The 25808-nt window shown below is 39.3% G+C and overlaps 2 protein-coding genes across 2 annotated transcripts in view; both read left to right on the top strand.

Annotated features, from left to right (window-relative positions):
• nck2b (NCK adaptor protein 2b) overlaps positions 1–11938 on the top strand; it is a 90515-nt gene extending 78577 nt beyond the window's left edge. Inside the window, exons 3-4 of the mRNA XM_056233605.1 lie at positions 8563–9302; positions 10779–11938. Coding sequence (XP_056089580.1) covers positions 8563–9302; positions 10779–10973 — 935 coding nt within the window. The 3' untranslated portion in view covers positions 10974–11938. The remainder of the gene's footprint in view (positions 1–8562; positions 9303–10778) is intronic.
• Positions 11939–16311: 4373 nt separating this feature from the next.
• Positions 16312–19565, top strand: otos2 (otospiralin 2). The gene is made up of 4 exons (XM_056233611.1): positions 16312–16457; positions 16617–16686; positions 18584–18601; positions 19377–19565. The coding sequence occupies exons 2-4, from the start codon at positions 16623–16625 to the stop codon at positions 19559–19561; spliced, it is 267 nt and encodes an 88-aa protein (XP_056089586.1). The 5' UTR covers positions 16312–16457; positions 16617–16622; the 3' UTR covers positions 19562–19565.
• The last annotated feature ends 6243 nt before the right edge of the window (positions 19566–25808 follow it).

Consider the following 25808-nt stretch of genomic DNA (forward strand, 5'->3'; position numbering starts at 1 on the left):
AGGGCCTATGAATGAAAGACTTGATCATCTGTTTGCCTATAAACCACAGCACAATGACTCAATCTCCCCAACCAACCCTAAACAGACAGACTAATGGTTGTTACCATGACTGTTCGCCAACACGCTTGACACTTGGTTTAACTGAAACAACACCTTGCCTAATTTCCAAGTTCAGTCTCGATTAAGTATGTATTTGAGAGTTTTGTCTCACATAAATCAGTGAAACCATAGATAGTTGGGGGCCTTAAGCACATAAATAGGTCATTTCGCGCAAATTCATCTAAAAGCGCCAAATTTGGCACAGATGTAGCTCAGGTCATACCGAACTGATTTAGCTAGGGAGCCGGAGCCAGCGACCCTCGGGGCCAAGATGGCCGCCAAATCCAATATGGCCGCTGCCCGAAAAGGGTTCCGGCTATAACTTTTGAACCAAAAGAGTTACAAATACAAACTTGATATGTTTTTCAGCTTAATTGATCATGGGAAACACATAGGAATGTTTATATTTATGACCCAGTATATATGGACCCCTTGATCCTCCCATTCCAATATGGCCGCTGTTCAAAAAAGCAGTTTGGGCTTCAAAATGGGCGCACCCCATTGTTAGCGCAAATTAATCTACAAGCACTAAATTTGGCACAGATGTAGCTGAGGACATACTGAAATGATTTAGCCAGGGCGCCCAAGCCAATGGTCCCTGAGACCAAGATGGCGGCCAAATCCAATATGGCCGCTGCCCGAAAAGGGTTCCGGCTATAACTTTTGAACCACATGAGTTACAAATACAAACTTGATATGTTTTTCAGCCTAATTGATCATAGGAAACACATAGGAATGTTTATATTTATGACCCAGTATATATGGACCCCTTGATCCTCCAATTCCAATATGGCCGCTGTCCAAAAAAGCAGTTTGGGCTTTAGTATGGGGCCTTACGCCCCAATGTTAGCGCAAATTCATCTACAAGCACCAAATTAGGCACAGATGTAGCTGAGGGCATACTGAAATGATTTAGCCAGGGTGCCCAAGCCAATGGTCCCTGAGACCAAGATGGCGGCCAAATCCAATATGGCCTCCGCCTGAAAGGGATTCGGCTATAGCTTTTGAGCCAGATGATACACAAATACAAACTTGATGTCTATTTTACCTTTTTTTGACCATGGGAAACCCATAGGAATACTTACATTTATGATTGGGTATAAATGTAAGTCAGGACCCCCAAATTCCCTAAGCTCAATACGGCCCCTGTCCGAAAAAGGGTTTTGGCTACAAATTTTTAACCAAATGCTCTACAAATGAGGATGTAGTGTCTATTTTATGTTTATTGACCACAGTCAGTTTGCATATTTATATTTATGCTTGTGTAAGTCTGGAACCTGTATTCTTTTCAAGACTGTGGTTGAAAATCCTTTTTTACCACAACTTTGAAGGTTATTCTCAATGTTGATTCATTTTCTTATAAAAGTGAAATGCTTTTCAGTGTACCAAAGGTGAATACATTTCAAAGTGTAATCATATACGAAAGAATAAGACACAATTATTATTGCAAGGCAATATTTATATTATGTCAAATTGTTAAAATAGTCAATGAACTCTGGGTTTACAGCACTTACAGTGCCCTCTACATGCTGTCTTGCAGCCACAGTGGAGGAGAATGGTGCAGGCTTTACTGGCGTCTCCGAGATTAGTCCAGTAAGGTTCCCAAGTCTTGTTCGTAGAGTCCCGATACCATCCCCATGTATTGAACTCTGGGATATCTTGCTGGACAGCGGTTGCCTGATTCCAGTAGAAGCTGGCCTGCAGCAGTGCTCTTTTGATGTGCTGAATTCTGAGACAGGTTCTCGAGAGACTTGGTACCATTTGAGAAAAGGTGATGTGTAGCTTCATCTGCTGTACATGATGACGACCATATACTCCAGTCTTTGGACATGGACGTCATTGTTGATCTGTTAAGGTTTCAAGGTGAGGGTAACCAGGGATTCTGTGAGATCTGGTGTTGCCTCCCAAGCTGCCAATGCACTCTTTTTCCCATGGCCCAGGAAGACTGAGGTTGTGTCACAGCCTGTTAAAGTGTGGAAGAGTGGTAAGGCCAGTGACTTCTGGGGACCAAGATCCTTGCTGATTTCATGAGCAGGAATGTCCCTATAGTTTTTTCCACCTGCAAAGCCGATCCAGAGCTCTGTGAGGCCGAGTGTGTGAGCGAATCAGCCACTTCTCTTTCTATAATATCTTGGGTTATCAACCTCAGCCTTCCTGGGCCATGGGAAAAAGAGTGCAAGGGCAGCTTGGGAGGCAACTGCACTGATTCAGCACATCAAAAGAGCACTGCTGCAGGCCAGCTTCTACTAGAATCAGGCAACCACTGTCCAGCAAGTTATCCCATAGTTCAATGCATGGGGATGGTATCGGGACTCTACGAGCAAGACTTGGGAACCTTACTGGACTAATCTCGGAGACGCCAGTAAAGCCTGCACCATTCTCCTCCACTGTGGCTGCAAGACAGCATGTAGAGGGCACTGTAAGTGCTGTAAAGCCAAAGTTTGTTGCACTTCTATATGAGGGTGCTTGTACAAACAATGATGGTGGAGACGATGAGAGATCCGGTGATTGTGAGTGATAATGATAATTCATGAGAGAGACCATGAGAATTCACTGTTTTTTATGTTATTGCTGTTTCTTTTGTTATGCTAAACAAACATTTAAGAGTTTTGGACAAATTGACTATTTTATTCTTTTAACAATTTGACATAATATAAATATTGCCTTGCAATAATAATTATGTCTTATTCTTTCTTATATGATTACACTTTGAAATGTATTTACCTGTGGTACACTGAAAAGCATTTCACTTTTATAAGGAAATGAATCAACATTGAGAATAACCTTCAAAGTTGTGGTAAAAAAGGATTTTCAACCACAGTCTTGAAAAGAATACAGGTTCCAGGATTACACAAGCATAAATATAAATATGCCAACTGACTTCCTGTGGTCAATAAACATAAAATAGACACCACATCCTCATTTTTAGCGAATTTGGTTCAAAATTTGTAGCCAAAACCCTTTTTCAGACAGCGAGTATATTGAATTTTGGGAATTTTGGGGGTCCTGATATACCCAATCATAAATGTAAGTATTCCTATAAGTTTCCCATGGTCAAAAAAGGTAAAATAGACATCAAGTTTGTATTTGTATCTCATCTGGCTCAAAAGCTATAGCCGAATCCCTTTCAGGCTGAGGCCATATTGGATTTGGTCGCCATCTTGGTCTCAGGGACCATTAGCTTTTGCGCCCTGGCTAAATCATTTCAGTATGCCCTCAGCTATATCTGTGCCAAATTTGATGCTTGTAGATGAATTTATGCTAACAATGGGGCGTAATAAGGCCCCATCCTAAGCCCAAACTGCTTTTTTGGACAGCGGCCATATTGGAATTGGAGGATCAAGGGGTCCATATATACTGGGTCATAAATATAAACATTCCTATGTGTTTCTAATGATCAATTAAGCTGAAAAACATATCAAGTTTGTATTTGTAACTCATGTGGTTCAAAAGTTATAGCCGGAACCCTTTTCGGGCAGCGGCCATATTGGATTTGGCGGCCATCTTGGCCCCGAGGGTCGCTGGCTCCGGCGCCCTAGCTAAATCATTTTGGTATAACCTGAGCTACATCTGTGCCAAATTTGGCGCTTTTAGATGAATTTGCGCGAAAATGTGCTTAAGGCCTCCAACTAAGATGTTTCACACTGGCTTTAACAGGGCTCCAGAACCTTTTTTTCTTGCCGTTGCAACTAAATTTTGTTAGAGGTCGCACGTGACCTTCCCCAACTGATAAGAGCTGCCATTTCTGTTGCATATGAAAAACATCAAATGGCAAATGAAACGAAAGCAGAATTAAACCACTTCATGTTTGTCAGTTTATCAGCTCTGATATTAGACAGCGCAGCGCTAGTTCAGAACAGGGTTACCGGTACTCTTGGCCTATCTTGACCATGCATCACTGTTAGCTGGGAGGTCCAGTGGGGAAGCGTTTAAATTCGCCTGCATTATTAAAAACATCACTGTGAGATCTAGTGAGAAGATTTAAAATTTGGTGCAGAATTCTCTGTTACAAACCCTATCAGATCAAACGGCGCTGCCGTGGAAACCAGGAGAAATATTGTGCCATGAACGAATACGTTGTAGAAGGCTTTTCAGTCCACAAATCACCAACATTCACCATGGATTTAATGTAGCTACGCTAACTGTAACCATGGTATTGTGGCAGAAATAGTAAAATGTTTTTACATGAATCATTTCACTACATTTAATTGTTTTATGTTACTTTTGTTGATAAAAGTTCATTTTATCTGCATCTCAACTCAAGCTCAGTGCTTTACTGTCAAATGTGCATTTCCAAGAAATAAGCATGTGATATTATTTGTTACTGCACTTATTAATGGTAAATAATAGTGATTTTATGATTAAATTACCTTTTATAATTAAAAATTGGTACCCATTGCTACCAAATCAGGTACTGGTGCCACCAAATGTTAGTCTGGAGCCCTGCTTTAGTGTGACTTCAAAATCCAGCTGTTAGAGTTGCATCCTGCTGTCCTGAGAAACTGTTTCCATGGAAAAAATTGACCTTAAAGCCTCTGAGCTTCGGTCTTTAGAGGATTCCCACTCTTTTTTTTTTTTTTAAGCCAGCACTTTCTCATGTCACAGTATGCTAATAGAGAACATCACTCCTTTAATGAAGCTTTGGGTTCATCATACCTGAGGGACAAAATGATGTGTCCTTTGAGAGATGTCTGCTTCCTTCTGGTCTTGTTCTACTTCTCTTCCTGTTTGTTATTGGTGATAAAAAAGGGAAAATTATCTAATATTTAGGAGGCGTATTGACCTTGGCACACAGCCATGATGGACTTCAGGATTTTTTAAATATGATAAAACTTGCTGTTGTAGGTTTTTATAGCATATTATTGCACATTGCTTACCACCACACCACTGCTTTTTTTTAAAAAAAGAAATAATGAAAAATTATGCCAAACTACTGTCATGGAATGAAAAATCACACTACTTATTTTCTAAATGCATGTTATTTATCTTATTGTGAACAAAAGCATATGTTTAATTTTTAATGGGCAATTTACACTACACCATTTTCAACTATGGGGAAAACCTTTAAAAATGCAAACATTTAATCAAAATGTCTTATCTTGAACTTCCTTTGAAACAACAGACTTCTTTCTGGTAATGGATGCCAAAATAAGTCTTATGGCTTGGAACGACACGACAGAGTGATGCCAGAATTTTTATTTTTGGGTGAACAATCCCTTTAAGGGTTTCTTTTCAAGAATTTCATATTTCTATTTAGGCTTTTTATTCATTATGATATCAGGACATTTGTATCACCCTGTCATTTTTTTTAATCAAAAATATCAATGATTTTTAATTGCTGGTGTCATTGATCCATATGTCTCCTAATGGAATATATCATTTCCTTTCCTATAAAGGGTTAAATTACATTTAACATCAGTTCTGAAGGGAAAAACACCCCTGACATACACAGTTGCTCCAGTCATTAGAAATGCAGACACAATCCTCCTCATTTGAATGTAAACGCGCCATGTGTGAATGTAAACCATCATTCGTGGCATCCCTGTCTCACAACACACACCTAAATATACACACATAGTATATCATGCTGCTTTTTGCTCCTAAAAGTAGGTCACCCCCACTCTCTCGTCAGTTGAGCGGACACATGAACACCTGCACTCTTTCTCTCTCTCTCCTCCTATTCTTTCATAGTATATAGAGGAAGTTATTGTCATTTTGTATTCTCTGCAGGTGTGTATTGAGAAAGAGGGAGGAGTTTAGGGTTGGAGGTTGAGTGAGTGCGTTTGTGTGTTGTTTACCGAGTAGGGAAAGCAACAGTGAGATGAGCGTGTCAGTGTGAAACCGGGTGCATGGATCATCTGCTACAGGAAGGAAACTGCTGGGTATATGTTTGTGGTTGTGTGTTAATGTGTTGTGCACATGTAAATGTGTATTTCTTTACTATACACGACTGAGTCTATTTTAAGTGATGGGTCAACATGCCTCTTGTTTGGTTTGATTGTTATGTTTATACTCTGATAAGCAGCAACACTGAGATCTGTATCACATCGCACATTCATTTCACTGCCCGTTCACAGTATTCACAATGCCCAAATAAGAGGTACGGCTCTGCGTAGCAGAGGCATTTGTGCAAGCGTTTCATATTTGAAAATGTATTGCGAGGCTCTGGATCTTTAGAAAAGCATGGTTTAAAGGGATAGTTCACCCAAAGGTGAAAATTAGCCCATGATTTACTCACCCTCAAGTCATCCTAGGTGTATATGACATTCTTCTTTCAGGCCTTTCAGGCCTCCAATAAAGGCCTTCTGAAGCGTAGCGATGCATTTTTGTAAGAAAAATATCCATATTTAACACGTTACAAAGTAATAATAATAATAACTTTATTTTATATAGCGCTTTTAAAAGTTAATTCTCAGAGCACTTTACACAAGCAGAATTAAGAAAAGACATAAAAGAGGCAATAATACAGAGTATTTGGCACAAAAAAAAAAAAAAAAAAAAGACAGAGAAAACCATAAGATACATCTCATTAAAAACCACCAATATCACCTTTATCCAAATGCTTCCGTAAAATAATGAGTTTTAAGGGATGATTTCAACCTTTTCAAAGTAAGTAAAATTCTGGCCATACGCAGTCTACTTGCTCCTAAAGTGCAACTTGTGATGCCATGACGTAGCGTAAATATCAGCAGTACGTCGCATTACTCGCGTAAGTTGTGCTTAAGTCAAATCCATATGTTCATTTGGCCGGAAGCTAGATATTTTACTTTATAATGTTTTAAATATAGGGCTGGGTATCGATTCAGATATTCAAATTTGATTCGATTTCGATTCACAAGCTCACAGTTCGATTCGATTTCGATTCTCGATTCGATTTCGATTCTCGATTCGACTATAATGAATATAGATGTAATACAAATCTCAGTCTAAATATCAGTTATCATTTTTTAGACAATTTTTTATTACATTGATCTCACCTAAATGTTTGTTTTTACAATGGGGTATTTTTTTTGTTAAGAGTTTATGCAACACATGGAAGCTTGATTTCAATCTTTGAATTAAATTGAAAAAAGTAGCACAAATAAATACAATAGAATAGGTCTAAAGACACAAATAAAGAGACATAAAAAGAAAAGTTTTTGGGTAGGTCCGAAATACTACAGAAACTGAATAAAGTAATCCAATGTAAAATAACACTTGATAGTCTTTTAGTCCTGACTGAATTAAATACATAGGCTATTAATTCTGATTCCTTACAATTAATGCTATATTATGTTGTTTTGACAACAAAATTAATGACAGACACATATGGCTGCGTTCACTTTAAGAACTAGTGCACGCGATCCATTACTGTTTCATTATACTGTCTGTCACACGTGTTTTATGCTTATTTAAGACATAACCGACTGTCTTTACAAGGTTACTCACCAAGACCAGAGTTTTGACATCATTTTGCGTGTTTTAAACTGTTAAAGCGATATAATCCACGAAAAAGAACTTTTGTTACTGGCGAGCTGTTTGTGAGGCGGACTTAGGCTTTACTGTATGTGCACGCAATGAAAAACATGCGCGAGTGCGCGAGCACAGGATAGTTTAAAATTTCTTGAATGTTTAAACTGGTAAAACTTAAAAAAGTCGTGAAAATGATAAACGTTAGTTACGATGCAATGCTGGCCCGATTGTGCAAGTGAATCATGTCCCGACCCTTCTTATACTGTCTATGGTCCCGACTCCTAAACACGAGTGTGTATCGACGCCTGCAGCGCTTGACGCTTGCCTTGTGCAGAGAGAGAAGACGCAGCACCGCGAGCCCTGAATATGGAAAAAATCGATTCGTGGCCGTTGAGAATCGATTTTGAATCGACCACATTTTAAAAAACGATTAATCGAAAAATCGATTTTTTTGCCCAGCCCTATTTAAATATGGATATTTTTCTTACACAAACACATCGCTTCACTTCAGAAGGCCTTTATTAACCCCCTGCAGCCATTTGGAGCACTTTAATCATGGATAGATGCACTGGGATGGACTTCAAAATGGAAACAGTCATTCACTGCCATTATAAAGCTTGGAAGAGCCAGGACATTTCTTTTATTTAACTCCGATTGTATTCATTTGGAATAAGAATGCCATATACACCTAGGATGACTTGAGTGTGAGTAAATCATGGGCTAATTTTCATTTTTGGGTGAACTATCCCTTTAAGTTTGCCTGGTTGGGAGCAACATAAAATGTGATGGATGAGGTGTAAGAATGTAGAAGACACTAGGAGGAAATGTGGTTGGCTGCAGTGATTATATCACATGTATTCTTTCAGCAGGAAATGATTAGTATTGATGATTTTGCAGCGCTAATCAATATCCCTGAACTTTCTCTTCTACTTCTAATTAGCAGCGCTCAGAGGCTCGAGTTTTACATAATTACTGTGTCTGATGTCTAATACCCATCTTTCTCTTTCTCAGGCCTGGGGAAAACGAAACGCAAAACGAGCACACGGGAAGCCTCTCCAACTCCCAGCACGGATGAGTACTCCTCTAATGGTGGCGGGGCTGAACGAATATACGACCTGAACACTCCAGCCACAGTGAAGTTTGCCTACAACGCGGAACGGGAGGATGAGCTCAGCCTGGTGAAGGGGGTGCGGCTGATGGTCATGGAGAAATGCAGTGACGGCTGGTGGAGGGGCAGCTATAACGGTCAAATGGGCTGGTTCCCCTCCAACTACGTCCAAGTGGAGGAGGAGGTGGAGGACACTTCGGCCGACTTTCCCGCTGTCTTCTCCTCACAGCCGGGCCTCAGTAACGGTCAGGGTCCCAGAGTCCTTCACACTGTCCAGACGCTCTACCCCTTCAGTTCCGTCACGGAGGAGGAGCTGAACTTTGAGAAGGGTGAGACGATGGAGGTGCTGGAGAAGCCAGAGAACGACCCAGAATGGTGGAGGTGTAAGAACTGCCGTGGGCAGGTGGGTCTGGTGCCAAAGAACTATGTGGTTGTGCTCAACGATGGTCCGTTATCGACGGCCTCGGGCTCCCATTCCCAGCAGAACAGCCACACGGGGCCCTCCCACACGGGGCCCTCCCACACAGGGAAATTTGGCGGAATGGACTGGTACTATGGCAACGTGACACGGCACCAGGCCGAGTGTGCGCTGAACGAGAGGGGGGTGGAGGGAGACTTCCTCGTGCGAGACAGCGAGTCCTCTGTGAGTTGAGTATTTATCTGGATCTAATCAAAATGCAGTGACCAGATAATTGCTGTCAATAGCTGTGAATAGTCACTTGAGTGCTGTGCAGTTATTTGTGTCCATGGTGTCATTTGCAGGGTTATTCTCATTATCTAACACTAAAACTATTGAAACATTTTTCTTACGAATATAAATATTAGATGAAAAACCAAGTGCATTTATAACTTGTTTTTGGGGTCTACTAGAATAAGTTTTCATGCTTGAATGTTCAAAAAACACTTTTTTTCCCCACATATTTTACATTGTTGCAGCACCTCTCTTCCCAGTCTGTCAGTAACACTCGGTTTAGTTCCGGTGTCTATGAAGTCCATCCTTCCGAAAAGCACAATGTGCTCTGATTGGTTGACTGGATCAGTGTGTTGTGATTGATCAACCGCTTCAAGAGTGTTTCGGAAATGTCACGCCAGATCTGGGGTGGAAAAAAAAAAACTCGTCTCTTGGACATGGCAACAATACACTACTAACACGACTCAACCAGGCCTCGTCCCCAATATTATGCGTATGCCATGGCGGGGAATTATTTAAATGAGGAATATTGTGACGTACGTTCCTGGAAGAAAACAAGACTATAATTGAGGATTTTCAGGGAGTTCAGAAACTTATTATACTTATTAATATAGAGAAAAACTGCTTTTGGAGTAACTTTGGAAGTGCTTTGGAACTTTGCCAACATGCTCAAACAGCAACATTACATATAAAGTTATTATATGTATTCTCTATGTATTCAACCTAGAAAGTTGAACATGTAAAAAAGTATAATAGGTCCGTTAAGGTGAAGCACTAAAATTACCAACTCGAAATTAATTGTATTGTGGTTTTGTCTTTTGGTTACTCAAATTACGCAGATTAATTTTGGCATTAATCGTCTTGCCATAGAAATGCATAATTCTGAGTCAGAGGACATGCACAGCTCAGAGTAAAAACACCCAGGTTGTCAGTTAGTAATTATGATAATTGCAATATGTTGTGAAAGCACCATGTGTGTCAAGGTAAGAAAGTCTCTTAAAATATGAGATAATTTGACTTTATGACTAGGCGAGGTTAGTTCAGGTTGTAAAATGTCATGTGGTGCGACTCTCTAAAAACTTAAATTAATTGATATTTGTTTAAAAAAAAAACTTAAATTAATTTTAGTTCAAATTAATGATTGAAGTGTGAACATTCACATGTCTTCAATGTGTAAAGAAAATGTTACTTTTTACTTTACCATTTTCAAGTTTAATAGCTCTAAAATGTCAAGTTTTTCAAAACAAGCAGAGTACATTTTTAAAAGCTTGACATTTAAAGTACATTTCTTAAACGTGGACACAAAGGTCACTGAAATGAAAGTGCTTGTCTATATAGAGCAGTTGTTTTCAAACTCGGAATCTAGGGCTGATGGCGCCATCTGTAGGCTGAAGCTCGCTAATGACTGTTCTGTTTCTTTCTCTCTAGCCAAGTGATTTCTCAGTGTCTCTGAAAGCAGTGGGGAAGAACAAACACTTCAAGGTGCAGTTGTCGAATGGAGTTTACTGTATCGGTCAACGCCGCTTCAATTCTATGGATGAACTGTTAGAGCACTACAAGAAAGCTCCCATTTTCACTAGCGAACATGGAGAAAAGCTTTACCTGATCAAACCCCTCCAGTGACCTTCCACACACAAATGAGCCTTACAACCAGACCAGATCTAACCTCACACTGAGCCAAGTGATCTGCAACTCCTACCTGACGCTCGTTTCTCACCAGCAAACAGGGGACTTGCCGAACACCAACCCACTGGAAAATCACAGGAATTAACTTTACTGTTGATTTAGAGTAATGATGCGACGTATCCTTTCTGTCCCTGTGTCTCCATGTTACTTTAACTGATGATCTTTTCACCTGGAGTGGTTCACGAAAATGAATATCGCCTTTTCCAAGTGATAATGTAAGCACTTGCCCATTGCCTTTTGACCGACAGCTCAATTTCTGTTCACACTACATGAAAGCCAACAGATGTGGCCTTCATCTGATACAGCCTGAGACTATTTTGGCAGCACAATATTCAAGGTTGTCACGGGACAAGTGCAAGGATACAGACACAGAGGAATTACAGGAAACTGTATGTACATAGGAGTTGCCAAAGAGAGAGTTGGTGACAGTCGCCTCCTGCTGGATGAACTGAGAAATGCCAACAGGAGGGTCTTTATAAGATGAATGTTTTGTAGATGCTTAACCAAATGTGCCACCTTCACATTCAAGCACCGCTAATTTGATATATAAGAGAACTATATCCACCTCATTCAGATTCACACATCTGTATCAATATCAAAGTGTTGGCATAGACCTTATTACAGCAAATCTGTTCGTTTCCATTTCGAAAGGGCACCATTCAACAAGAATGGTTTGGTCTATTTACAAATGAGTCTGTTCTTCATTTACTTTCCAAACTTTTATAAAATATGGTACGTCTGAATGTTACTGAGCATTGTTATTTAAACCATGTTTATTTAAGGAAAGAAAAAAGCTGCAGAGATGGACAGTGGACAGTGTAGTCCGCTCCACATCCATGATAGCTGTGCAAAACATTTAAATACTGTTGTTTAATTAAACACTTTGCAAGAGTATTAACAAACCTGTGTGATTTGTATTGTTTCTTGTTGCATACACTATCATTGAACAGTTTGGGGTCAGTATACAATCTTATTTACTGTTTTAAAAAGTTTCATGCTCACCAAGGCTGCATTTATTTGATAAAAAATACAGTAAAAACAGTACTGTAACTGCAAAAATTACAATTTTAATAACTGATATATATATATATATATATATATATATATTATATATATATATATATATATATATATACACACACTCACACACACTTTTTTTAAAATGTAATTTATTCCTATAAACACATTTTTAGTAGCCATTCCAGTGTTCAATGGTGCTTTTTTGGTGCTCAAGATCATTTCTTATTAACGATGATGAAAACAGTGGTTCTGATTACTGGGCTATTCCGCAGTGGTACGACCCGTATCAAAAGGGACAGTAAAACTTATGTTACAAAAGATTTCAATTTCAGATAAATGTTGTTCGTTTAAAATTTTAACTAATCAAATAATTCTGAAAAAAAAACAATCACTTTTAGGAGTGTCCATAGAAATATACCTGCGTGACTCGTAGTCATAGACATAAACAGAGAGAAGTAGTTCCTCCGGCTACAATGTTCTTCCGCAAGACGCATCCAGTTCTGTTTATTAACCACTAGAGCGCCAAAAGTTACGGACTGCAGCTTTAAAAGAGCACGTGGAATAAAATAAAGTTCTTGGGGTTTGTGACCATAGACATAGGCCTATGATATAAGTCTGTTTGTGACACTTGAATTTTAAAGTCAAGTCGAGTCAGTGCGTTGCATTGTGGGATACTCCAGTCAGTGCTATGTGCTCTGTTGTTGTAGGCCATCCTGTTGTATACATCCGCTATACTGTAGGCCTACATACTGAATATTATTTGCATATTGTGCACAGTACTACTGCAATTTAGTAGCATAATTGAGTGTAGCCTCCAAAGAGGTATGTCTTTGTGTTTAGACATACTGGTCACTGGAGGGCGCTGAAGTATTATATCATTGCAGAGCCATAATATAGGGGGCAAAGGGAGTTTAGCAGCTGCTGTAAAAGGTTGTCATATAAAAATGAATGAGGTGTTAGCATCACAACCTGGGTGGACAACCCGGTCAACAAACTGCTGGAAACTTGTAATTCGGGTCAAAACAATAGTACATCAAATTCTGCTTTAACTCCCCGGAATCACCCAAACATGCTAAAAAGGTTTAACTATATTCATGAATCCTGAGCCATATCTCCCTGATACTTTATGCTAGAAACAAACTGAGCACACCTTTCAAAAGAGTGGTAGAATCGTTCATCTGATGCCTTGATTGTACATGTAGAATGTAAGAGTTAACCCTTGTGCATTGTTCAAATTCACTACCCTTTCGTTATGTTCGTGGCTGAAAACAGCCACTACTTAAAAATATTTATCTGATACATTTTTACAGCAGTTTAATCAACCTCAGTCCTGATCAAAACTACTAAATGTTTTTTTTTTTTTTTTTTATCAGGATTTTAACTCTTTAATTGCCAAATTCATAAATGATGTCACTGATTTGGGAAAAAAAACACACAAAATGACTTATTTTCAATATAAAATGTGCTTGTGGACTGGATTTGTTTTTACCTTTTATCACAGTTTTGGACATGTCAAAGATTAGAAAGAACAATTGGTTTTGATGCATTGCTAGTTTTTGTGCAGCATCAGATTTGAACTTTTTCTCCCTCATTTACTGTTCGTGGCTGTTTTTGCCCCATTGACTTCCATTATAACCACATTTTTTGATTGCAAAGCCATGACACCATATAATCATGCATTTTTAATTGTTGGTGGTTTTCCCTGTTGGGAAGAGGTCAAATTTTTACTTCTTACTGTTGATAACCAGGTGGCACCATTAACCCTTTAAATAGGCCTGTGCAAAAAAAAGCTTAGTTTCTGGCTTTTACATGGAGTTATATGGAGTTTAATAGCATATTACAGTGTGTGTGTGTGTGTGTGAGAGAGAGAGAGAGAGAGAGAGAGAGAGAGAGAGAGAGAGAGAGAGAGAGAGAGAGAGAGAGAGAGAGAGAGAGAGAGAGAGAGAGAGAGAGAGAGAGAGAGAGAGAGAGAGAGAGAGAGAGAGAGAGAGAGAGAGAGAGAGAGAGAGAGAACTCACCTTGATGCGTCTGAGAAAATCAAAATATGCACCTCAGCTCTCAGAACTAGAGTAAACAAAAACAAGTAAGTGTATTTATGCATCTGCTGCCTTTTGATGGTGAGAAGTGCAGACTAAACGAAAACAAAGCAAGTGGATTTAAACACTTGCATGCAAGCCTGCTGGTCTATGGCAAGCCGTTTTAACTTTTATTCATTTCCAGGATATGAATTGTTGATATCAACAATTACATTTTTGATATCAACAATTACATTTTTTGATATCAACAATTACATTTTTGATATCAACAATTCAATTGTTGATATCAACAATTGAATTCTTGATATCAACAATTCAATTCTTGATATCAACAATTGAATTGTTGATATCAAAAATGTAATTCTTGATATCAACAATTGTATTTTCACTAGTGAAATGTCACCATAGACTGCCATTCAAAATCAATTGTTGATATCAAGAATTGATTTCTTACTAGTAGAAATATAATTTTTGATATCAATAATTACATTGTTACTAGTAAAAATGCGAATTCCTGATATCAATAATTAAATTATCACTAGTCTAAATGTCTATTCTTGATATCAACAACTGAATTGCTACTAGTAAAAATTTTCAATTTTGATATCTGAAAATGTATTTCTGATATCAATATTATTTCAGATATCTAAAATGGCTTTCTTACTAGTAACAATCACATTCATGATATCAGAAATTAACATTGTCACTAGTGAAAATTGAATTATTGATATCAAAAATGAACATTGTTACTAGTAGCAATTCAATTGTTGATATCAAGAATAGACATTTCAACTAGTGACAATTTAATTCTTGATATCAAAAATAAAGGTTTTTACTAGTAAGAATTGTATTTCTGATATGTGAAATTGGAATTTCAACTAGTAAGAAATAAATTCTTGATATCAAGAATTGATTTTGAATGGCAGCCTATGGTGACATTTCACTAGTGAAAATACAATTACAGATATCAAGAATTATAGTTTTAACTAGTTGCAATTCAATTGTTGATATCAAGAATGATCATTTTAACTAGTGAAAATGTAAATGTTGATGTCAAGAATTAGCATTGTTACTAGTGAAAATGTAATTCCTGATATCAAAAATTGCCATTGTTACTAGTAGAAATATTATTACTGATATCAATAATTATAATTTTAACTAGTGAAAATTGAATTGTTGATATCAAGTATTCATATCCTGGAAATGAATAAAAGTTAAAACGGCTTGCCATAGCTGGTCATTTGATGGTGAGAAGAGCAGCAAGCAACATGAGAAAGGGCTTGACTTGTAGTGAAGTTTTAGAGATGATTATGCAGCCTGACCCCTCCAGCAAGCTGCAGGATGTATTGTCTTCTCCCTCTGACACCACAGACTCAGGAGAGTCAGATCCTGATTTGGATGTGGCACCTTCATCATCCTCTCTAGCTTCCACTGAAGGCGAGGAGGATTTGGATGATCCTGTTTTGACCCTAATTACAAGTTTCCAGCAGCTTGTTGACTGGGTTATCCACCCAGGTTGTGATGCTCCGACATCATAGATTTCATTTTTATATGTCAACCTTTTACAGCAGCCCTATTGATTGTCTGATTTCCTAAAAAAAACAGGTGTTTTGCCCCCTGGGTAATAACAGATTCATCTTGGCGACTTTTTGGAATGTTCTGAATTCATTGTTTTGTCTGTCAGCAAATTAGCCACATGTTGAAAACTTTAGAAACATGCAGAATATTTTCTTTATTTTATTTTTATTAAGTAATTACTGTTTTATGTCAGTTTATAACACACTCCCAGTTTCATTTACTTTGCATATACCTAATGGGAGAGAACCTATAACTTATGGTTTGAGTCTGCTTCACAGGCCAGAGGTTTGTGGAAGCTTGTTTCCGCCACTGAATAAAAAATACAAAAGGTGATTGTGACTTTTTGTCTTACAATCCTGACCTTTTCTCTCAATTGTGAGTTTATATCTCACAATTCAGTGAAAAAAGGGAGACTTACAAGTAAGAAAGTTGCAATTGCATGAAATAAAGTGAGATAAAAACTCGCATTTGTGTCATAGTTCTTTTAAACTATGACACATACAGACAACTACAGTATTCTAAAAAGGAGAGGTGGAAACTCAGAGAAAAGCTAGAATTTGTGGACCATGAGGCTGCTACTTGAACAAGGGATTCTTTCAGCTGTGGAGAAAAGTGTGAGAATCCCCTGCAAACAAAGAGCTAGAGTGAACGAGCAAAGAAATGAAGGGTATGACATATGACAGGTCCATGTGAAAGGTAAACAAGACCGTTCCAGCCCTGACTTGGGTTCTACTTAAAGGTCTGGGCTCCATGACACCACAGTTGGATCCAGGAACAGCTGCTGCAGGTAATCTTAGGCATGCAGACACACTGATGTAAGAATCATTTCTGTGGTTCCTTGAATGCAATCATTTTTTTGTGTTTTATGTTAGAATCTCTTTGAAGTTTGAAAATAGAAAATTGACTGTAGAGCCTTATATTGAGTGTGTTGCTATGCTACTTTTAGGTGACCATGTTTCGTCTGTATTTCTCATTCTTCCTTTGTGTGGTTTGGCTTGGACTGCTCTCTCTCACAGGTAAGAAAACCTGACACTTAGATTTTGTACATTCAAAAGTGTGGGGTCATTGTGATCCCTTTTTATTTGAATTTTTTTCCTCACCAATACTGCATTGATTTGACAAAAACCCAGTGAAAACAGTACAATCGTGAAATATTCCAATTTAAAATATATATTTTTAATTTTAATATATTTTCAAATATAATTTATTCCTGTGATTGCAAAGCTGAATTTTCTGCATCATTAGTCTTCAGTTTCACACGATCCTTCAGAAATCATTATAATATGGTGATTTGCTGCTCAAGAAACATTTCTGATAACCATCAATGTTAAAGACATCTGCTTGCGGTCTTAGTCTTGCTTTGGAAACCGTGATACCGTTTTCCCCCCAGGATTCTTTGATGAATAAACAGCTCAAAAGGACATTAATTTGAAATGGAATAACAATATAAAAGGCTTTCCTGTCACCTTTGAACAGTTTAATACATTCTTGCTGAAGAATACAGTTATTAATTTCTTTTAAATCCTTTGAATGGTAGTGTATAGTGGAAAAAAGTCTTCATCTGTATTCATCATAAATCTGACGTAAAACATGGCTGCAGTGTGCATTATAATTTTGTAGAGAAATTTTTGTATCACGATATTTAGGCTTATGATAAAATTCTGTAAAATTGCTAAATATTAGATATCCCCAACTAAGCAAGCCAAAAGGCAACAGAGGCAAGGAACTCAAACTCCATCGGAGACAGAAATGGAGAAAAGAGAAAAAAAAGGGGGGTAAAACTTGAGAGAAAACAAGCTCAGTCAGATGAACAAACATGGTGTGGTTTAATTCAGTTATAATGCATTATAGTACTTAAAAGTTATAACCACAATTTTTTTATTACTGTATGTTCACTTGGAGTGTATTTACACAAGAAAGGACTTAATATGGGTTAGGTTTAGGGTTACTGCCTATTATAGTTGTACACAGTGCATGCAGAACAGGACTGTAAAATAAAGAGCTGTAAGTATTATAATGCATTATAACATTATCATACATTTTTCATGAAATTATACATATTATAAGAGATACAACATATTACACAACATATAATAAGGCATGTTTGCATTATGCAAGAAGAATAGCCCTTGTAATGCATTATTAAAAGATATAATAGAAAGTGTTCCTGAAATTTTGTTTTAGCACTCAAGTTGGAGCCTTTATGCTCATTTCAATATTTTTCTCATTTGAATCTGTTGTGAGGTAGACAAGAATGGCAGAATTGCGTAAATGACATGAAAACAGCTAAAGGCTATCAGGTCTGACGTACTTGTTTAGCTGAAATATGCTGGCTTTGTCAAACATGCTGAAAGAACATTGGCAGAACATTGAGATTGAGAACAGACAAAAGCTCAACTGTCCCTTCATACACGGGACTGCTTATGGAATCAGACAGCTCTGCTTCTTTTTACCTGAGAGTGAGTGTGTGCGCGAGTTTACCAGTCGGCTGCTGTGAACATAGAAGCTGTGACAGACAAGGATAACATATGAATGGGACTATGGGAGCTTATAAATAATGTGACCGTCTTGCCATTAAATCAAGACCATGAGAAGCTCTCAAGGTATTTGCACCATATATGCATGAACTGAAATTTAGTCTCAAAGACCTTGTTCGGTCTTTTCTTCAGATTTACTAAAAACGGGGTTGAGCATCATTGGAATGATTAGTCTTAAATTAAGATCAGTGCAGTAATTTAAAAGTCACATTGCTGTCTGCTTTCCTACCAGATCTGTCAGCAGTCAGCCACATTCTATTATTGCTTCACACATACACATTCTTGCCTTAAAAGAGTTGCATCTATACCTTCTTTTTGGTGTGTATATATATATATATATATATATTCAATGTCCCTCTGTTTGTTTGCCTTACAGGGGCAGAGGAAAACCAAGGTGAGTTTTAAATCACCTTATAAACTATTTAATTAGTTACCTGTACTGTAAGGTGCAATGGGTCCTAAAACAATTGGGGGGGAAAGTATGAAAAATGTATATAATTATAATATAAGCCATATAATTTCTGCAAAAAGAAATGTTAAATAGCATGTTTATATAAAAAAATATATTTTATTATGTAAAATAAAGGCAGCATGAGGGTCCGTTTATCACATCAAGGGTCCATATTTCTGTATTTTAATAAATGACCTGTGTAAATATTGGAGTAGAAATGGTAGTAGATGCATGTTACACAAATGAATCCCAGTGTGCATCACTTTGCACATCTTTCACAGCATATTTCATATTTTATGAAGAGCAATTAATTGGTATTCTGAATCATCTTTTTCTGCCAACTAAACAGTGAATGCGGCTTTAAACCCAAGGTCTTTTTATTCCACAGCTACTGAAAATCTAGTGAACTCATTGAATGATTTTTTGTATGTGTGATAATTATAATGGCCTAGATAAATTTGCAGCATTTTGAATATTATTACAAATTAGATCCAATTAACTCAAAATAAGCCTTTTGTCATCGCACATTATAGCCTCGTGATTCAGGACCCATCACAGTGCATACAAACAAAAAGATGTTTAGGAAAGTGCTGTGATCTTTTCTGAAAGTTGAAAGGCCTTTTACCCCGTACACCTAGTAAACCATTGATGTTCTGTATACGGATCTGTTCTTGTATCGCTCTTTATTGACCTCTTTGCCTTCTCTCTTGGCTCACAGCTGAATCAAGGGAAAAAAGGAGTGTTCCTAACTGGGCAATGACTTCTTCAGACTTTTTCGGCTGGATTGAAGAGCTGCGTTCTCATGGTGGTTATGACAAGATCGAGGAATTGGCCAGAACTTTCTGGGCTCACTTTCCTTCTGCCAGCCGCCTGGGTTACGACCCTCCCGCTCCAGAAGAATAACGCCATCTGAGTGTGTGTTATTAGACCATTTGCCCCGTTCATTATGGCACGGCTCTTGGAAAAAGAGACAAACAACCTTTATTATTCAGCTAGACTTGATTTGAGCCAGGGCAAGATACCCTGAGAAAGTTTTTATTTTTATTTTTATGTTGCATAAAACCTGTTATGTAACAGCATCCAAATCAAGTAAAAGTGTTCTGTTCACAAACTGTTTTTTATTTATTTATTATTGTTTGGAAAAAATAGATATTTGTCCTGCTTCTTATTTAAGGTGCCCATATGCTATTTTAAATCCTTGAACAACTGGTACAAGCAATCAAACCACTCCTAACCCAAACATCATCCACACTGTGGTATTTTCCCCTATTATGCTATTTTAAAGTGCCCTAATTTTGTTTTGGAGGTCTCCTACAATAGGTTTACATGCATCCCAGGTCAAAAAACACAATTTCCTCATAATATACAGTGCAACATCACCTCTTTTCTAAATGTCTAAAACGATTCAATAAAGGATCCGGTCCCTATAAACCCTTCCTTACCGAGAGCTTTGTGCTGATTAGTCAGATGACCCAGTCTGTTATGATTGGGTTACCGCTTAACAAAAATGAAAACCCATCTGAATTTCAGCTCCAGAGGATTCTTCAGCACTTGTATAGACAGTGATACAAATAGCGTCAGTTCTCCCGTATCAATTAGATACGGCACAGAAACATACGGCTTCTTCTCAACATGTCAACAACACACACCAAACTCTTCCAGGCGTCAGCTACAACAGTGTTTGAGGGCGGGTCAAAGTACATGGGCAGCCAGTGAAGGCCATTGGCTGTCATTGTGCAAATGTGTTACCAACCTAAGTTCATGCAGGAAGTAAGACTGGGATTACTGATGACTCGTTTCAGGCAGTTCAGACGTGCTTTTTTCTTTTGGGAGACAATAACTCCATTTATCGTGCACTTTAAATTTTTTTTACATTCACAAACATCTATATATACACACACTGTATATATATACAGCTATATTACACACAACACAATAGGCAATGTGCAAAAAAAGCATAATAGGGGCACTTTAAAATACATGTACACTGCATTTGTTCTTGCTATAAATTAAATGTAAATGCATACACACAGTAATAGCAGCAGGGCAAATAGCCATTCTTCAGCAGCACAACAGAGCAGGCAGGTGTTCTGTTATCAGGTGGGAATGCAGTCCAGGTGTTAAGAGATGACCCTCTGAACAAGGGTCATCTCCCTCAGGACAAGTACATGCAGGAACATGTTCTTATGTGTTTGACTGCAGCAGAATAACTCCAGTATACTATGATGGATACTATCAGTATAAGTGTAAGCGTTTACACAAATACAAGGACATATAAACTCATATCATGAAAAACACATTTTTCAGTGATTTTCTTTAAGTTTAATTTTCTTTTAGAAAATATACTTAATTTCAAAAGATTTGACAGTAAGGTTCAAAAGTTGGCAGCATTTAGTGCATTCAGCTGTTAGTGCATTAGGTATGATTAATAAACAATAAACAACATTTTATTACAGCATTTGGATCTAGATGAATGTTTTACAGCATTTATTAATCTAATGTTAAATTTTTGAATTTATATTTTAAACATTGTTATTTTACATTTTAAATGTAAAAAAAAAAATGCACGTATTAGTATATCAATTAAAATTAAATGTTTTGTTCCTTGTTATTTCGTTATTGTTAGACTTATTGTAAAGTGTTACCAGCTCTAATGCTTCCAAGTGGGGCACATGTCTCTTCTGCTCACCAAGACTGTATTTATTTTTCAGGGGGACCCCCCTGAAAAAAAAAAAAAAAAAGGTTGTTGATTGTGGCCTGTGGAATGTTGGTCCACTCCTCTTCAATGGCTGTGCGAAGTTGCTGGATATTAGCAGGGCCTGGAACACGCTGTCGTATACGCTGATCCAGAGCATCCCAAACACATTAATTCATGCTGACTGCAGGAATGTCCGCCAGAGCTGTTGCCTGTGAATTGAAAGTTCATTTCTCTACCATAAGCCGTCTCCAAAGGAGTTTCAGAGAATTTGGCAGTACATCCAACCGGCCTCACAACCGCAGACCACGTGTAGCCCAGGACCTCCACATCCAGCATCTTCACCTCCAAGATCATCTGAGACCAGCCACCCGGACAGCTGCTGCAACAATCGGTTTGCATAACCAAAGAATTTCTGCACAAACTGTCAGAAACCGTCTCAGGGAAAATGCATGCTCGTCGTCCTCATCGGGGTCTCGACCTGACTGCATTTTGTCGTCTTAACCGACTTGAGTGGGCAAATGCACACATTCGATGGCGTCTGGCACTTTGGAGTGTTGTTCTCTTCATGTATGAATCCCGGTTTTCACTGTACAGGGTAGATGGCAGACAGCGTGTATGGCGTAGTGTGGGTGAGCGAGCGGTTTGCTGATGTCAACGTTGTGGATCGAGTGGCCCATGGTGGCGGTGGGGTTATGGTATGGGGAGGCGTATGTTATGGACAACGAACACAGGTGCATTTTATTGATGGCATTTTGAATGCACAGAGATCCCCCCCGGACACCCACGGACCCCCCCAATTCAGTAAAACTGCACATTTTAGAGTGGGCTTTTATTGTGGCCAGCCTAAGGCACACCTGTGCAATAATTATGCTGTCTAATCAGCATCTTGATATGCTACACCTGTGAGGTGGATGGACTATCTTGGCAAAGGAGGAGTGCTTACTAATGCCTGGCTCACACTACAGGAGTTTTAGGTCGATTTATGCCCGATTTTCCCCTCAAGAGAATCGGAGAAAAAATCTTGTTGATTACCTTGATCGGTTCCGATGTTCGGCGCAGATTATCTGGTAATGTGAGGCTTTCACAGATCGAATCTTGCACCTCCCGATCTGCTCTCACACAAATCGGGCTCGCCCCGATCATATTAAACATGTTTGATATTTATCGGGATGAGCAAGATTGTGATTACTGGTACGTCAGTACTGTCTAGCCAATAAGAAACAAGTAGGGCTGTCATGTTGAAGGAATTTCCATTGTTGTAATTTTGAGCGCGATATGCGGTATTATCTTCATTTATTTATTTATTGCTAAATAAATAAGTGTTACGCTGTGGTCAGCAGGCACGAAGACGAGTAGGTCTACATGTTCAGTAATGAAACCGAAACTAAAAAGCGCATTGAAACGAAGTGGAGTAAACAGAAGATACAATGTCAAAATAAGGGTCCACATAATATAATAACAGACAATAAGCTTTTTAGGCCATTGTTATATAACAGTTAGTTTCGATCCTCGAATCTCACTTTACTAAAGGCTTTCTGCTGATATTTTACCACTCGGCATTGCTCGTCACTGCATGTTATAGACAGGCTGTCGCTCAGTCCAGTTACATTGTTACGCCACTAGGCGGCAAGGGACTGTCTTTGAGTGAGTCATTAAAGGGTCACTTCACCCATTTCAACATTAATCTTTATTGAAAGTGGGTCATATATGTAGTCGAAATGTAAAAGAAATTTTGAATTTGGTGCCCTCTTGACCGAGAAAAGACAGAAAATAACTTTTGGGCGCATTTGTATGTAAGACAACAACTCCCACAATGCACCACATTGCACAGCTCCGCAAGCCACTCCCACTAATCCAGAACAGCGCAAACATCAGAGAAAAGAAATCACTCTTCCGTCTACAAGGCTAGCTGCCAAAAGAGTTTGAAATTCATTTGACACAAAATGTCTAGTTAGTTGGCTGTGGCGAGCAGGACGAGGGCGAGGGACGTAAGAGGACGGCGCGAGGCCGGTGGCGTGAGTGATAATGAATGACACCTGTGAGACGCAGCGGTCTCATCTCACGGAGGAGCGGAGGCATAAAAGGAACAGGCCTGGTTTTATGTTATGTTTGTCGTAACTTCCTATCTCCACAGCGCTTGTTAGCTTAGCTTATAAATAAGATGGCTGATATTGATTTCAGTATTTGCAAGTGAAGTCCCACCCACTGATCTGTGATAGCTCTGTTAGCGCATTAGATCCAACCCCCTATGGGTCGGGTTTGAAAGGGTGGGAACTAGTGCTGTAGTCTTTACAGAAATCCCCCCCTCTTAAACTTCCTCCTACAATGACGTAAAATGACGATTTTTGCGTCATTGTAGGAGGAAGTGAAAAAGGTAAATAGTGGATTTCTCTCGTCTCAGGGGAAAATGAGAGAGTGTTGCACGACCATTCAATAGTATGACTGGGTTTCTAACATTGGAAAGCTTAATGCAAATGGGTGAAGTGTCTCTTTAAACTGTTCATTCAAGGAAATGTAAAAAAATGCAGATTCATTCAAAGATAGATGTAATGAAACAAGCTGTTAATTATTTTAATATTTAGTTTTAACTTTGAGCTCCACTTTACAAGGCTCAGCTGAGCAGCAATGTGGCGCATGGGCAATGCAAAGCTGATGCTTCACTTCATAGAGATCAATGGCATTTTTTCATTGTATTGACCAGAGCTGACGCAATTAGAAATAGCCTAACCTTAAATGTTAAAAATATGATTAAAAAAAAAAAAATCTCTTTCCTTTCACGGCAACCTTTTCACGAATATGACTTGATTTGAGGGACAGATATTTTGTTTACATCCACTTCTCTGCTTCCGATCTGCTGCGTGAGATCACGTGAGCCGCTTCCTCTGGCACGATAATCTTAATAACATTGTGTAGTGTGTGATGCGCCGCGATTTTCAAATCTTGTAGTGTGAGCATGTTTAAGATTTGAGGGAAGAAAATCTGCAAAGATTCTCCATAAGTGTGAGCTGCAACCAGATTTCAAAATCGGTTAGGATTTTAAAACTCCTGTAGTGTGAACAAGGCTTAACACAGATTTGTGAACAATATTTGAGAGAAATAGGCCTTTTGTGTAGGCCTACATAGAAAGAAGTCTTAGATCTTTGAGTTCAGCTCATGAAAAATGGGGGCAAAAACAAAAGTGTTGCGTTAATAATTTTTTTCAGTGTAGTTAGTAGAAGTGGACCATCGAAAAAAGTGTTACCGGCATTTCTTATTATACTGTATGTATATGTATATGTGTGATGATGCAGCAAGGAAGAAGCGGAGAGAGAATCCAAATGCAAGCACTTTAATCAAACAAACAGGTAATCCAATGGAACTCAGGACAGGGACAAGAACAGCAAACAACTTCAACAACCGACAGCCAACAACTGAAACACAGGGGTTTAAATACACAGACAAACAAGCTAAACAAGATGACAAGGGGGCGTGGTTAATTAGAAACACATGGGGAGACTAATCAAAACGGGGAACAGCTGAACATGAAACAAGACACATGGCAGGATAACATGACAAACAGGGAATCACATGACAGACAAGAACAAGGAACAAAACACAAAACCCACACCGTGACATAGCCCCTCCCCTATGGGCGGCTCCCGACGCCCCTTAGTACAAAAAAAAACAAAACAAAAAAAAACCAAAATAAAATAGTTCAGGAGGGTGGTGAAGCGGAGGTGGTCTTGGGGGAGGGAAGGAGGGTCAAGTCTGTGCAGGGGGCAAGGCAGTTCAGGCGGCCAGGGCGGTGACAGTCCATCGGGCGGCCAGGGCGGAGACGACTCCTCGGGCGGCCAGGGCGGTGAAGACCCCTCGGGCGGCCAGGGCGGTGAAGACCCCTCGGGCGGCCAGGGCGGAGAAGACCCCTCGGGCGGCCACGGCGGTGAAGACCCTTCGGGCGGCCACGGCGGTGAAGACCCTTCGGGCGGCCACGGCGGTGAAGACCCTTCGGCCGGCCATGGCGGTGCGGCCTTCACAGTCCCATCCAGGGTCCTACTGCCCCCCCCCCCCCAAAATTTTCTTAGGGGCAGCCATGGGGTCACCAGCAGGAACAGACACCGGCGCAGGATCAGCGGGCTCTGGCGCAGGATCAGCGGGCTCTGGCGCAGGATCAGCGGACACCGACTCAAGTGTGTGCGTAGCCCACACACACCACATGGCTGTGGCCATAATGGCCAGTGTTGCAGTCACTGAGGGCTCAGGCGGCGCATGCGTGGCGTGATCAGTCTCTGGCTGGGCAGACGTGACGGTCTCTGGCTGGACGGTCTCTGGCTGGACGGTCTCTGGCTGGACGGTCTCTGGCTGGACGGTCTCTGGCTGGACGGTCTCTGGCTGGACGGTCTCTGGCTGGACGGTCTCTGGCTGGGCAGACGTGACGTGGACGGTCTCTGGCTGTGCAGACGTGACGTGGAGCTC

Source organism: Rhinichthys klamathensis, unplaced genomic scaffold (assembly GCF_029890125.1).
Source record: "Rhinichthys klamathensis goyatoka isolate OS25496 unplaced genomic scaffold, OSU_Roscu_1.1 h1tg000372l_1, whole genome shotgun sequence".
Lineage (NCBI taxonomy): Eukaryota > Metazoa > Chordata > Actinopteri > Cypriniformes > Leuciscidae > Rhinichthys > Rhinichthys klamathensis.